The sequence below is a fragment of the Lithobates pipiens genome, unplaced genomic scaffold (assembly GCF_037356315.1).
Source record: "Lithobates pipiens isolate NorthernLeopardFrog02 unplaced genomic scaffold, aLitPip1_a1.2 Scaffold_13, whole genome shotgun sequence".
NCBI classification, from domain to species: domain Eukaryota; kingdom Metazoa; phylum Chordata; class Amphibia; order Anura; family Ranidae; genus Lithobates; species Lithobates pipiens.
In genome coordinates, this window is record NW_027507718.1 from 307,670,964 (window position 1) to 307,685,366 (window position 14,403).

Genomic DNA, 14,403 nt, shown 5'->3' on the forward strand with positions numbered 1-14,403 from the left:
AGCACACAGAATAGTATATAGAACTAATCCAGTGGTAAGACCATCTCTTTGAAGTGTAGAGATCTGGTTTGAATCTTCACCGTTTTAGTCCAAGCCACGTTAGTGCCCTAGCAGACATACTGGGAAATAACTGTTTGGATCTGAAACCATCCACAATTGCAGGGTTTATTTTAATATTAACGTAATTACAGCAGACATGTCGAAATGAAGGATAAAGTTATATCTAAGTTTCAGCATTTATAGAAGGTGCAGATTATTGCCAGGGAATTGGGAATACAGAATTCAAATATTGCTTCTGTCCTATGAAGTGCTTTCAATCTTGAAGCTATAGAGAATAGCATCAGTTTCCACCATATTATGGCGATTATACAGTTCACATTTCGTTCCTCTAGATAAACATTAAAGTTTTTAATCTGTTAAAAATGAAGCTGTAAAACAAGAGGGGTTTGGTTTACTTAAGAATTTGGAGCATTTAATGTGGTATGTTATGGCTTACAACTGGGGCAGTTGGTTTGGGAGGAAGAATGTCTGCATATGTGTTCAGCAACAGTGGGTCCAGCTTAGTTGCCAAACTAATCGCCACTTTTACCAAGTCCTTTTAGCACATGATTTCCATGTGTATAGAATAGTTGTCACAAAGTAAATTACTCACACTAACCCCAAGCCCTCATGCACACTGGTTTAGCCCCTGTGCTTGAGATTTTGGTATTTTCACATAGCCAGAGGGCCAGGTTTGCTGCCGCAGCCTGTGACATGTTGGGGGAGGGGGGGGGGGGCTGAAAGTTGTTGTAGCTGGAAGGTGCACCAAATGGTACCAAGTCTGCGATACAGGCATTCATTCCTGGAGCATGCTGCCCTATATGTTAAGAAAACTCAAGTGCACCATCTCCTCTCATAGAGTTGCACAAGCTGCCAATCGTCTCTTGTCAGTTCCTGACCTGAAATTCACCTGCAGGCTAGTGAGAGTAATCAGACCAAAATAGCAGCTTAACAGCAAGCCTCTACTATGTGACTATAAAAGTTGCCATTGCTAACATCCCCTTCTAAAGAAAAAATAAATAAAAAATTAAATAAAATAATAAAAAGGTGATTGTTACTAATGCTTTTATTAGTAGTGATTTTAAGTCTGTCTGTGGTCGTAGCTGAAAGACGTATACAGATCAGGATTTCGAACTTTAGCACATAAAAGAGAGGATTTAGAGAGAGGGAGCAAGATAGATGTCTCCAACTGTGTAATCGATTTACTAGTACCACATTCTTTAGAATGAATACATGTAAAACCAAAAATCATTAAAGAGCTGCTAATGTAGGATTTTAAAAGTACCACACCAAAAAAAAAAAAAAAATTAAAATGATTTAAAGTCTTCCACAAAAATAGTTTGGTCTTCAAAATGGCCCCATAGGACTTGACAACACGTGAAAGTGGTGTACTGTATTTGGCATATTGCAAATTGACAATCCTATTATGACATTCATTACACCAAATGACAAGCTATATTGTCCCAAATATAGTATTCCATAATGGAATCCTGACACATGACACAAACATCTTCAACGCATTTCACAGGACAGGCCCTGCTTCTTCAGGAAGGAATTAGTGTTGTGTGTCTGCTGCAAATGCTGGTAACATCTATACATGTATAAAAACTTAAATTACTTCAATGGATGCCATTTCTGAACAGCTGTACCCCCTAATAGTCTTTTATATAGTCATTTTTGCCAAGAAAGAAGAATACATCTAGGATAGCTTCTCTGACCAATATAAGAGAGTCAAAAAAGGAGGAATAAGAAATTGCCTGGATAAATATAAAGATTACCGTAACAGTAGTATCTTCATGGGTCTATCTCCTTTAAAAATCAATGACATTCCCGAGCAAAAATGTGCAGGGGGGAGATATTATAATGGAGTGTAAAGTTACTAAAACAATTGACCCATCCCCTGTACTATAGAAGTTATTATTGTATTAATTTTGAGCCAAGTAATTCCCGTCAACACCCCTATTTCCACATTGGGTAGACATCAAAAAGCTGGCTCAAAAAATCACATTCAAATACTGGAAATTGGGTTGATATAGAACAGGTGAATCTGTTAATCATCTAATAATGGTATTGAATACATAATGTATAATCCTCTATAAATTATGCCCCCACTGGTAAAGGATTCAAATGACAAAAGTGTGTGTGTGTGTGTGTGTGTGTGTATATTATAGTGTATGTATGTAACAAGTACCTAATCCTCCCCCAGTAAGAAAACAATGGGGCTAAAACAGCTTGCCAAAGTGTGTAATCCGCCCAGGAACTTTATTCCTATGCTCATCCAGTGATGTCCTATAGTCTGGGGAGCCCAAGACCGTGGTTCTGGATATATAGAAAAGTATGGCGCCTAAAGGGATGTTCCGACGCCACTGTGCATGTGTATGCGGTGTAGTCATCACGCATGTTGAGCCATCTTGGAGCCGCCTGATATCTGACTTTATTCTGGCTCTCTAATCTGCAAATCAGTTCTGGGTGACTTCAGAATTATGGATGGCCGAGACAGCCAGGCAACTAGTATTCATCAGAGATCAGTAAAAAGAGATCACAAACGTATAACGGGGGAAAAAAAACCTGTCGGCATACCCTAATATAATGCATCTTTATTGTGGTTAATGGATCTTTGTTTTTTAAATCTCATTTACTGAAAATGGGAGTGCCGCAGTATTTTATACTTTTACTAATGTGCTAATTTATCATTTTACAGCAGGAGATTCTCTATCAGTACCCTATATCCGAAGCCTCACAGAAGCTGAAGAGTATAAGAGGATTATTTCTGACACTGAGTGATATGCTACAAAATGTGTCTGGATCCCGTATTGTTAGGTAATTTTACAGTCCATGCTAAGCAATCTCTAAATTGTTCATGGTGTTTTTTTTTTTATGGCTAGGCTCAAAAAAGATCTCAAACATGGACCACTCTTTCTGGCCCCTTCATGCAACAGCTTGAACATGTGCCTGATCAGGCATTTTTATTTATTTTATTTATTTATTTATTTATTTTTTGATTGCATGCTAGTTTGGTCTATTTGAATTGAATTGAAACAAAATGAAAAATGGCACCAATGCAGCTTATGAAAGAATTGTGGGAAAAGGACTACATTAATGTATAAAAGTGAAAAATATTTTGTTTCATTCATATAATCTTTTTTCTTCTGAGGCTGTGAATAAGCAGGTGAGATCCTGTCATTCATCTGCTCCTCTTTAGAATGTACTGCATTGTGGGACAGTAATGGTGCCAGTTCTGAGAATGGAGTAGCAGCAGCTGCTGTTTAATCTCACAGCACCAAAGGATCCTTCTCAGGATAGTATCTTGCAGGTATAAAGGAAACACTGCAAGTTATTTTTACCAAGAGCAGTCGCCTGCAGGTAATGTAATACACACAATTAAACATAACTAATGTGTATGGTGCTGTATCTCAAAAAATTGAAAAAAAAAACACACTAACTCCACCTTTAATACATCTATTAAAGTGGTTGTAAACTTCTATCTTTGACTTGTACCTATAGGTAAGCCTATAATAAGGCTCACCTATAAGTACTATAAATATCTCCTAAACATGCACTGTTATTTACTATAAATGCAGCCGATGACATCATTGGTGCATGCGCTCTGAAGGAAGGGCCACCCGGGCTGTCCCTTCAGAATCCTGTGGTGTAAACAGCGACTCGCTTGCACGGGAGTGACGTCATCGTGGCTCCAGCCAGTCACACAGGCGGAGTCCGTGGACCCGGAAGGAGGATGGGTGAAGATGGAAGCAGCCTCCAGCGATGACAGCGGGAAGGCTGATAATACTAGCATATTATGGCTTTACCTTGCAGGTCAGAAAAAAAAAGGGGGAACTCAGCAGTTTACAACCGCTTTAAGTACTGTTACACTACCATGTGTTAAAGGGAACTCTGATAGTAGCATTGTGTTTTGATTCAGCAAAACCACTCAGTAAGGGACAAATATCAGCCTTGGCTGTCTTTTTTTTTTTTTTTTTTTTTTCAGTGACCCTGTCGTCTCGCTTTCTAGTGAGTACTGTTGTTCAGGGGGTATGACTTGTAATTCCTCTGGTGCATCCACCGTTACCCCATGGGATCTGAACCTGGTGTTATCGGCGCTTCAGAAACCGCAGTTTGCAGAACATCAGAGGAATTCCCTTGTTGGCTCTTTCTCAGAAAAGGGGTCTTTCTAGTGGCCTTACATCGGCCAGGATGGTTTCGGAACTGGCGGCCTTGTCTTGCAAGTCGTACTATATGGTTAACCATAAGGATAAGGTGGTGTTGCGTCCGCACCCTTCCTTTTTGCCGAAGGTGGTTTCAGCGTTCCACATCAATGATATTGTGTTACCGTCTGTGTCCTAAACTGACACATCCTAAGAGGTGGCGCTTTATTCCCTGGACGTGATCAGGGCTATAAGGATATATTTTTCTGCCACAGCTCCCCTTCGGGAGATGGATATCTGTTTGTTTCAGTTGCTGGTCCGAAAAAAAGAGGTATGGCGGTCTAGTTGATCACCATTTCTGGGTGGGTCAGACAGATGTGGTACAGGCCTACGCCTTGAAGGGCCAGGTGCCCCCCTTTCCTACCATGGCCCATTCCACCAGGACAATGGGGCCTCTCGGGCTTCCGACATCGAGTGTCAGTCGCTCTGGTGTGTAAGGCGGCGATTTAGTCGTCCGTTCACACTTTTACCAAATTCTACAGAGTGTATGTAAGCGCATCATCTGTTGCCTGCTTGGCCGCAAGTTTGCAGGCGGCCGTGTAATGTTGCAATTCTGCACTACTTTTTCTGTTTTAAAGAAAATACAGTTCCTACTGAGTATAATGCACTGTTGCATTGTTACCGCAAGTCCTGATGCGGTCAGCTAAGGTGGTGACTGCCTTGTTAGGGAGCATTTTGCTGTGGGTGAAGTTCTTTTATGCTGTTTCCCACCCCTCGTTATGATACTGCTTAGGGACGTCCCAGTGATCAAGAATAAAGAAGCTGTGTCAGTCAGTGAACGTAAGAGAAAATAGGATTTTTGTACTCACCGTAAAATCCTTTTCTCTGTAGTTCACTGACTGACACAGCACCCTCCCCTCTTATTGTTTTACGTTCTACTGCTTGTTGACGTACTGAGGCTGCAGGAAGCAGGCTGGAGGGTTGTTGCTGAAAGGACTGCCCCTTGGGCAGAACTAAAAAGTTCTGTTTTTTGTACATGTTAACATGTTCTGCCTAGTCCTCTCCTGAAGGTGGCATAACAACACAGTGGTCAAGAATAAAGGAGCTGTGTCAGTCAGTGAACTACAGAGAAAATAATTTTACGGTGAGTACAAAAATCCTATTTTTTGGTCACAACCATAAACGCTACATTTTGAAAGGAGTCAACAAGGCCTATTATGAAAGGTACACCATTCCTACTGTGAAATACGGAGGTGGGTCGCTGATGTTTTGGGGATGTGTAGTAAGCTACAAAGTCACAGGAAATTTCGTCAAAATTGATGGAAAGATGAAATGCAGTATATTATAAAAAAATACTGGAGGAACGTTTGCATTCATCAGCCAGGAAGCTGTGCATGGGACGTACTTTGACAATCCAACATGACAATGATCCAAAACACAAGGCCAAGTCGACCTGTCATTGGCTACAGCAGAATAAAGTGAAGCTTCTGGAGTGGCCATCTCCAATCTCCTGACCTCAATAACGTTGATCCACTCTGGGGAGATCTCAAACGTGCAGTTCATGCAAGGCAGCCCAAGAATTTACAAGAACTGGAGGTTTTTTGCCAGGAGGAATGAGCAGCTTTACCATCTGAGAAGATAAAGAGCCTCATCCACAAATATCACAAAAGACTTGAAGCTGTCATTGATGTTAACGTAAAGGGGGGCAATACACGGTATTAAAAAATGGGATATGTAAACTTTTGATCAAGGTAATTTCAGTAGTTTCTGTTGTCATTATGATTTAAAAAGAGTAAACACAGTTGATAATGACTGACTTCAGCCAAATACTAACAATGAGTGAAAAAAGTTTGTGTTTATCCATGTTCTATGAAAAATGGCCAAGAAATGATCAATTCTGCCAGGGTATGTAAACTTATGAACACGACTGTATGTGTCAGCTTAGAGTGTCTGATGGTTGGCAGTTTAAAATCCTAGACATTGTTCTTAACCTTCTCTTTTTTATTTTTTTTTTTTTTTTTTTTTTTTTTTTTTATCCTAATTTGTTTATTTTAGCTCATCTCTCATTTTAAACAAGCAACTGGTTCATGTTTCATATTGGAAAGAGTCTGATCGCTTATTTCTGATTTCACTTCCAGCAGAGAGGTAAGAATTCAGTTTTGAACATTTTGGTAATTCTGTAACATTTATAGACAGGTATTTTAATTTAACAGATTGCTTCGGTGGTATTTTATATATCACAGGGATGAGTAAATTTGTATGGCATTCAGAAGCCATGCAGTCCAGTCTGCAAGCATGTATGGTGCAGCTTTTGACAGCATAAGGGAAGACTCAGCTGATTAGTCATCAATACAGTTGATAAAACCTAGTATAATATAATGACCCCAGTGCTGACTGAGAAAAGGGCAAACAAGGATGCTGTGTAAGCACTTGAAGTACTCCTTATCAACCAATATTAGTATTGGTTGTTAGGGTGCCTGCAGCTGGCCCCCATAGTGCCCAATATTTGTAATGCTGCAGAATAAAACTTTGTGGCTTTGTGTAACAAACAAGCAGACTTGATCCATCCACTAGCTTTTTGACAGTTGGGCAATTTTTAGGCATTTTACCACACCACCCCTAAAGAATCCAGACAACTTCACAGTTTAAAAAGGCTGCCTTAAGATAGTGTTATACTAGTAAAATTTTATTTGAAAGTTTTTTTGTTTTAAGAATGTTTGTTTGTTTTTCCAATCATTGGTGGGGTCATATTGGCGTTCGTTTTTTACCACAGTGACAAGTAAATTCAAAGGAGCAGGATGGAACACTTTTCTGTAACGAATTTCTAATTGTGATTCAGTTTTTCCACCAGTCGTCTTCCAGGACAGCCCTTGAGAGATAGAACTCCGCCTCGGACAGGAAACGCATTGCCTCCAGCTTTTTAAAAGGCGGTCCCTCAGGCATCTGGTCAGTTTTTTGTGTTTCTTCAGTCGAAGGAGACATGTTGCCTGGAGGCACCGTCTTCAAAGGGGAGATGAAGTTGGAGAGCATCCATCATCAAGGGCTGTCCAGACTAGCCGAAAATCCCCATTGCCTTTGTTCTTCTCCACAGGTCCCTTCTGCACTTGTATGGAGTTCCCCGTCCCCCCTCTCTCTGGTGCCCAGCGAGGGAGTGGGCAGTGATGGCGAAGCATGGCGGCAGCAGTGAGAGAGCTCACTCTCATCGCTGTAGGACGCCGTGACCCGGAAAACGTCGGGTGTCGCTTCCGGCGGATGTGATGTCATCAATGCACACCGGAGGTTGTGGTTTTCGGCCTGCGGTGCAGAGAGCAAGGATTAGGCTGAGCCGTCATAGATAAAAAGCGCAACAGCATGGGCTTTAGATGCCAGCAGCAATGGATTACCATGGAGGCATCCCATGCTCCGGGGGAGACAAACGCCAGCTCATCACAGGTAGGCTTGCCTGGCCAGAACCTTTTTCCTGTATATCCTGTGCATATTTATTACAAGAGCAGCTATAATGGGCACCACCTTTATAGCTCTGTGGGCACCTTAACGCGCTGGGAGGAAGACAGGACTAGCTGAGGTTTCATTTGTTTAAAAAAAAAAAAAGATGGGACTTCTGGTCCCTCCTAGTTTGTTCAGGTATGCTACAGAGGTAGTATTGGGGAAAAAAAAAAGGAAAGGCACGCACGCGTTTTTGGTGCAGAAACCTTCAGGCAAATACTGCCTGATCTTCAGCCTAAAGCCATTAAACACAGCCAAATAGTACAAAATATTCAGAATGGAGTCAATCTACTCTGTCAGGAATCTGCTCCAAAAAGATTGGTTGTTTCATGGCAAAAATAGACCTAAAGGATGCCTATCTGCACATTCCCGTCAGGGAAAGCTCCCAAAAATTTCTCCACATAGCAATATGGATAGGAAAAAAAGTCTATCCCTTTCAAAGCGAGCCTTGCTCTTTGGCCTCTCCTCATCTCCGAGGATCTTTACCAAGATCCTGGCAGAAGCCCTGGCACCATCAAGAATGCAAGCCATAACAATTATTCCATACTTGGACCACTTGCTGTTCATAGCACCAACAAAACAGAAACTACTAAAAGATCTAATAGTTGGACAACATTGGTTATCCCAGCTAGGATGGATTATCAACAGGGAGAAATCGAATCCCTCTCCCTGTTCCTAAGTTACACGATCAGTTCAGTTCAAAGGAACAAAAAATAATACACCCACAAGAATGATTGATCGCATGGGACAATGGATAGCACAAATTCAGACAAAGCTCCCAGTTACAATAAGAGAAATAATGTCAGTTTTAGGCCTTCTGACGTCCTCCATCTCGCCAGTCAAAATGGGCCAGGTTTCACCAAAGACCACTCCAGTCCTTCTTCCTACAAAATTTGTTTGGAAAAGACTTATAGGACAAGGTGTACCTCCCAGAAAAAAACAAAACGAGCCCTTTGGTGGTGGAGAAACCAAATCAATCTACAAGAGGTACTGCTGTGGACCTTCCCAATTACATGCATATTGACTACAGATGCCAGCAGTCAGGGATGGGGCGTCCATTTAGAGGGGCAATGGGTGCAGGGTACTTGGATGAGTGTTTCTCTAGTTCAGTCCAACTACAAAGAACTCAAAGCTGTAGCCAGAGGAATCTCAGCATTCCAAAGTCAGCTCAGAGGCCAACATATACAGGTCATATTGGACAATACTACCTCTGTAGCATACCTAAACAAACTAGGAGGGACCAGAAGTCCCATCTTGATGAGTATAGCACAGGAAATATTCTCCTGGGCAGAGGAAATCTGGAATCTTGCAGCAATCCATCTCAAAGTAGTGCAGAACGACCTAGCCGATTTTTTTTTTTTTTTTTTTTTTTTAGCAGACAGTTAATAAGAAGAATGGTCACTAGACCCAAGAGTGTTTAGTTTCCAAGTGGGGCCTTCCAGAAATCAGCATATTTGCCAACAAAGCAAACGCCAAACTGTTTTTTCTCGCTGAACCCAAGAGATCAGCCAGTGGCAGTCGATGCCCTCCAGAGTACATGGACTTTCAGGTTATGTTACCCCTTCCCATCTCTATATCTGATCCCAAGAGTCCTTTCCATATTCAGGACAGAACATACATCCCTTATCCTAATAGCCCCTGTTTGGCCAAAGAGGGCATTGTTTTCACTTCCGCTATCATTAGCAGATCAACCACCTTGGATGTTACTTTTCAATCGGAACCTGCTATCCCAGGGCCCCGGTACTGCATCCCAATCCAGCCATACTAAACTTAGCGGCATGGTATCTGAAACGGAGATCCTAAAGTCTAAGGGTCTATCAAATAGAGTGCTAAAAACTCTGCTACAAGCCAGTTACAAGAGCCACATACCTTAGCCACTTAAGGACCGCCTCACGCCAATGTACACTGGCAGAATGGCACGGCTGGGCACAAGCACGTACCTGTACGTTGCTTTTTAAGTGCCCAGCCGTGGGTCGGGAGCGCGCCGCCGGCAGCGCGCTCCCGACCTGGTCTTGTGCTCCGTGGCCGCTGTACCAGTGGACCCAATTGCCGCTGGTGTCCCGCGATCGGGTCACAGAGCTGAAGAACGAGGAGAGGTCTGTGTACACAAACCTCTCCCCATGCTTCCCTGTGTGGCTGTCACCGATCGTCTCTTCCCTTTTTATAGGGAAGGACTATCAGTGACGTCACATGCCAGGCCACGCCCCCTACAATAAAAAAACACATAACGTCATACATAACACCTACACTGCCCCCTAGTGGTTAACTCCTTCACTACCAGTGTCATTTACACAGGAATCTGTGCATTTAAATAGCACTGATTTCTGTATAAATGACAATGGTTCCAAAAATGTCCGATGTGTCTGCCATAATGTCGCTGTCGCAATAAAAATCGCTGATCGCCGCCATTACTAGTAAAAAAAATTATAAAAATGCTATAAAACTATCCCCTATTTTGTAAACGCTATAATTTTTGCGCAAACCAATCAATAATCGCTAATTGCGATATTTTTTATTTATTTTTTTTACCAAAAATATGTAGAAAAATACGTATCGGCCTAAACTGAGGAAGGACTATCTGATATATAAAAAATGTTTTTTTTATATATTTTTGGGGGATATTTTTTATAGTAAAAAATATTGCATTTTTTTTTCAAAATTGTCACTCTATTTTTGTTTATAGCGCAAAAAATTTAAACCGCAGAGGTGATCAAATACCACCAAAAGAAAGCTCTATTTGTGGGAAAAAAAGGACACCAATTTTGTTTGGGCGCCACGTTGCATGACCACGCAATTGTCAGTTAAAGCGACGCAGTGCCGAATCGCAAAAAGGGGCTTGGTCCTTTGGCTGCAAATTGGTCCGGGGCTTAAGTGGTTAACGTCTGGAGGAAGTTTAACTCCAACAGAAAACGGAAAAAGAGGATATTAATCTCCAATAATTCTAGAGTTTCTGCAGGAGGGCATTGATAAAATCTATCCTTAAGCACAATTAATGTACAGTTTGCAGCTCGATCAGTCTACTTTCAACGTTCCCTACAACAGGATTCACTTATAAATAGGTTTTGTAAGGCTCTCTCTAGACTACAACCGGTACCACGTCTTAAAATTCCGACATGGGACTTGTCTATAATGTTAAAAGCTGTCATTAACCACCTCAATACCAGGCATTTAAACACCTTCCTGCCCAGACCAATTTTGAGCTTTTAGCGCTGTCGCACTTTGAATGACAATTGCGCGGTCAAGCTACACTGTGCCCAAATGAAATTTTTATAATTTTTTCCCCCACAAATAGAGCTGGTGGTATTTGATCACCTTCTACGGTTTTTATTTTTTTGCTAAACAAATAAAAAAAGACAGAAAATTTTGAAAAAAAGGGTTTTTTTTTGTTTTCAGTTTCAAAATTTTGTAAATAAGTATGTTTTCTCCTGCACTGATAAGGCGGCACTGATGAGCACTGATAGGTGGCACTGATGGGTGACACGGATGGGCACTGATAGGTGACACAAATTGGCACTGGTAGGCGGCACAGATGGGCATGGATAGGCGGCACAGATGGGCATGGATGGGCACTGATAGTTGGCATGGATGGGCACTGATAGTTGGCATGGATGGGCACTGATAGTTGGCATGGATGGGCACTGATAGTTGGCATGGATGGGCACTGATAGGCGACATTGTACTGATGGATGCCAATCAGTGCCAAACTATAATGCATGCCAATCAGTGATGCCCATTGTGGGCACTGATTGGCATCCATTTTGGGCACTGACTGGCATCCCTGGTGGTCTAGGGTGGCATACCTGGTGCTGGGCATCCCTGGTGGTCCAGTGTCGGCATCCTTGGGGGGGCTGTTCTGATAATCGATCAGCACAGACCCCCCCCCTGTCAGAGGAGCAGCCGATCGGCTCTCCTCTACTCGCGTCTGACAGACCTGAGTGAGGAAAAGCCAATCACGGCTCTTCCTATTTACACTGTGATCAGCCGTGATTGGACACGGTTGATCACGTGGTAAAGTCTCCGTCAGAGACTCTTTACCGAGATCGTAGTTGCAGGGTGTCAGACTAACACCCCGCAACAACGATCGTTGCGACGGGGGCGCGCATCGGCTCAAAATCCTGAGGACGTCCTATGACACCCAGTCAGGATTTTGAAACCACTTTGCAGCCGTCATTTGCCTATAGGCGGGCAGCAAGTGGTTAAGGAGCCCTTTGAGCCGTTATCAAAGGCATCCTCAAGATTGATTACCCTCCAAGTGTTTTTTTCTTATCACTATGAAGTCTGCTAACGGGGTCAGCGAACTACAGAAAGTCAGAAAGCCCTTTATGTGGATATTGGAGGGTAGAGTAATTCTCAATACTGACCAAGCATTTATCCCCAAAGTTGCTTCTAACTTTCACAGAAGCCTGGATATAGAGCTACCTTCCTTCTGTTGTAAACCATCAAATAGCAAGGAAGAACAACTATACCGACTAGATGTCAGGAGATGTCTTATAGGCTATCTGGAAGCTACCAAGAGCTTCAGAACATCAGAGGCCCTGTTTTATCCTCTTCTCAGGAAATCAGAAAGCAATAGCTAGGTGGATAAAGATGACCATCACAGAAGGGTACAAAACTTTACACTTGGACCTTCCACAAAACTTGAATGCACACTCCACAAGGGCGTTAGCCACGTCCTGGGCGGAAAGAGCCAGCGATACCCAAGAGCAGATATGTAAGGCTGCCACGTGGTCAAGCATGACTACGTTCATTCGATACTATCAATTGGACGTTTTTAGGTGATCAAGGTCAAGCATTTTGGAGGAAAGTCCTCCAAAGTCGTCGTTCCCCCCCCCCCAAAAAAAAAAAAAAAAAGCTTGGTGAGTACTTGTTCATCCTCTCAAGGGCTGTCCTGGAAGACGACTGGGGAAAAACCGAAGTTGGATTTACCAGTATCTGTTTCCAGGAGTCTTCCAGGACAGCACATTCCCACCCTTTGTGTGTATAAAATGAATTGCATGTATGGTTTAGATGCATTTTAGCTCTGTCCTTCGGTTCTTGGATAAAACTGAACAAATGCCTGAGGGACCGCCTTTTAAAGAGCTGGAGGCAATGTGTTTCCTGTCTGGGGAGGAGCTCCATCTCTCAAGGGCTGTCCTGGAAGATTCCTGGAAGCAGAATTACCGGCAAGTCTAACTTTTGGCAACCAAAATTTTGCAATATTTGAACTACGTTTGTCCAGTCATCAAGTGTGTAAAGAATTTTTGTACAAAGGCTTGTTATAGTTTGTTGTACGTGCAATAATGAAAGTAAGCTTCTCACTTGACTTTGTTTTTCAGAGTCTCTCTTCTACATTTGAAGAACATGACTGAAGATCTGGTTAGAACATTAAAGTTCATGTATAGCTCTTTGGATAGGTAGGTACACATGGTGTTCTAATGGAAGGAGTTTTTTTTACTTAGATTTCTCCAATAAAAAGCAACTGCATATTGTAATGCTAAATACACTAAGAATTTCTTTACTTCCATAGCAGTACTTTGCCTGATAGTTAAAGAACTCTGTGCCTCCTGCTGTGTGTTTGTATCTGCATGTCCAGATGGATTATTCATCTTGCATGATTTTAGTTTTTGATTCAGGCTTTCATTTGTATTACAGGGCTTTCTGTCAGGCGGAAAATGTGCCTCGTCTTGATCATTTCTTTAGCCTGATTTTCCAGCGAGCGGTCAGACTATCTATCTTAAATGCAAATCCAGGCCATGGACCTCAGTATTATGACGCCTGCAGTGCCCACATTGTGGAGAACCTTCCGGGGGTGCGGTGGTTGTCCTTACCTGAAGATGTCAAGGTTATTTATTTTTGTGTTTTCATTGAGGTTAACATATTGGATGTAAATCTTTTCAGCAAACAGAAGTATAATTCCCAGAAGTGACAGAAACCTGCAGAGCAGCACATTCGCTGCACTTGCTCCTGTTGCAAGCTCCCTACTTTGTGTTTTTAGAAAAAACCTATAGAACTGTACAAACTGTATTACCGCTGATATAGATGCTGCCTAGTTTTATTTGATTTGAAGCCTATGGACCTACACCAAGTCACCTTGCCACTTACATTTACCTTCCACTCTCCACTACTTCTTTGTTCAAACACTTGAAATTCTGAGATTATTCTATGTTCTGTGTGCATGTTGACCTATCATGCCTTCATTTTTTTTCAATACCTTCATTGTCACATTAAAGCAGAACTTCACCTAGGGGTATTGTTATCCCCCGCTTTTCTTCAGTGCCACCACCTTCAATTATTTGGCACATGAAGCAGGTCTCTAAGACCCTGGCAGAGAATAATGGCACATCTGCTGCAGTTATGGCAACTCGCCTTATGGGGTTGTAATTTGTTTGCACATGCACGGAAATGCCTTCATGCATGCACAGATGTAAAGTGGGTCTTTTCCAAGTCCTGAAGAGGCGATAACACATCTGAGCACACGCAAAATCTCACGGTTGTGCTTGCGTCCTGCATTAAAGAAATGGAACATTCTAGGAGGCAGCTGGACACCATATCATTGTGGCCTAGGCTGCAAAGCAGGAATGCTGCAGTTCAGCACACAAGGCACTAAACCTTTTTGTTTGTAAGGGAACATCCAACTATTGTTTACCAGGGAGAGGGTGAGGAACAAGAAAATAGAGTTTTTTTTTGTGACTGAAGTTCCAATTTAATTTGAGTGACAATATTGTAACTTTATTTTTACTAGGTTGGCGTGACA

The 14,403-nt window shown here is 42.2% G+C and overlaps 1 protein-coding gene across 2 annotated transcripts in view; it reads left to right on the top strand.

Moving 5' to 3' along the window:
* The window catches only part of INTU (inturned planar cell polarity protein), a 158,954-nt gene that overhangs the window by 105,159 nt on the left and 39,392 nt on the right, over positions 1-14,403 (top strand). For both annotated transcript variants that reach the window (XM_077476882.1, XM_077476881.1), the window contains exons 5-8: positions 2,741-2,859; positions 6,240-6,329; positions 12,986-13,063; positions 13,302-13,491. In XM_077476882.1, the coding sequence (XP_077333008.1) occupies positions 2,741-2,859; positions 6,240-6,329; positions 12,986-13,063; positions 13,302-13,491 (477 nt within the window). The remainder of the gene's footprint in view (positions 1-2,740; positions 2,860-6,239; positions 6,330-12,985; positions 13,064-13,301; positions 13,492-14,403) is intronic.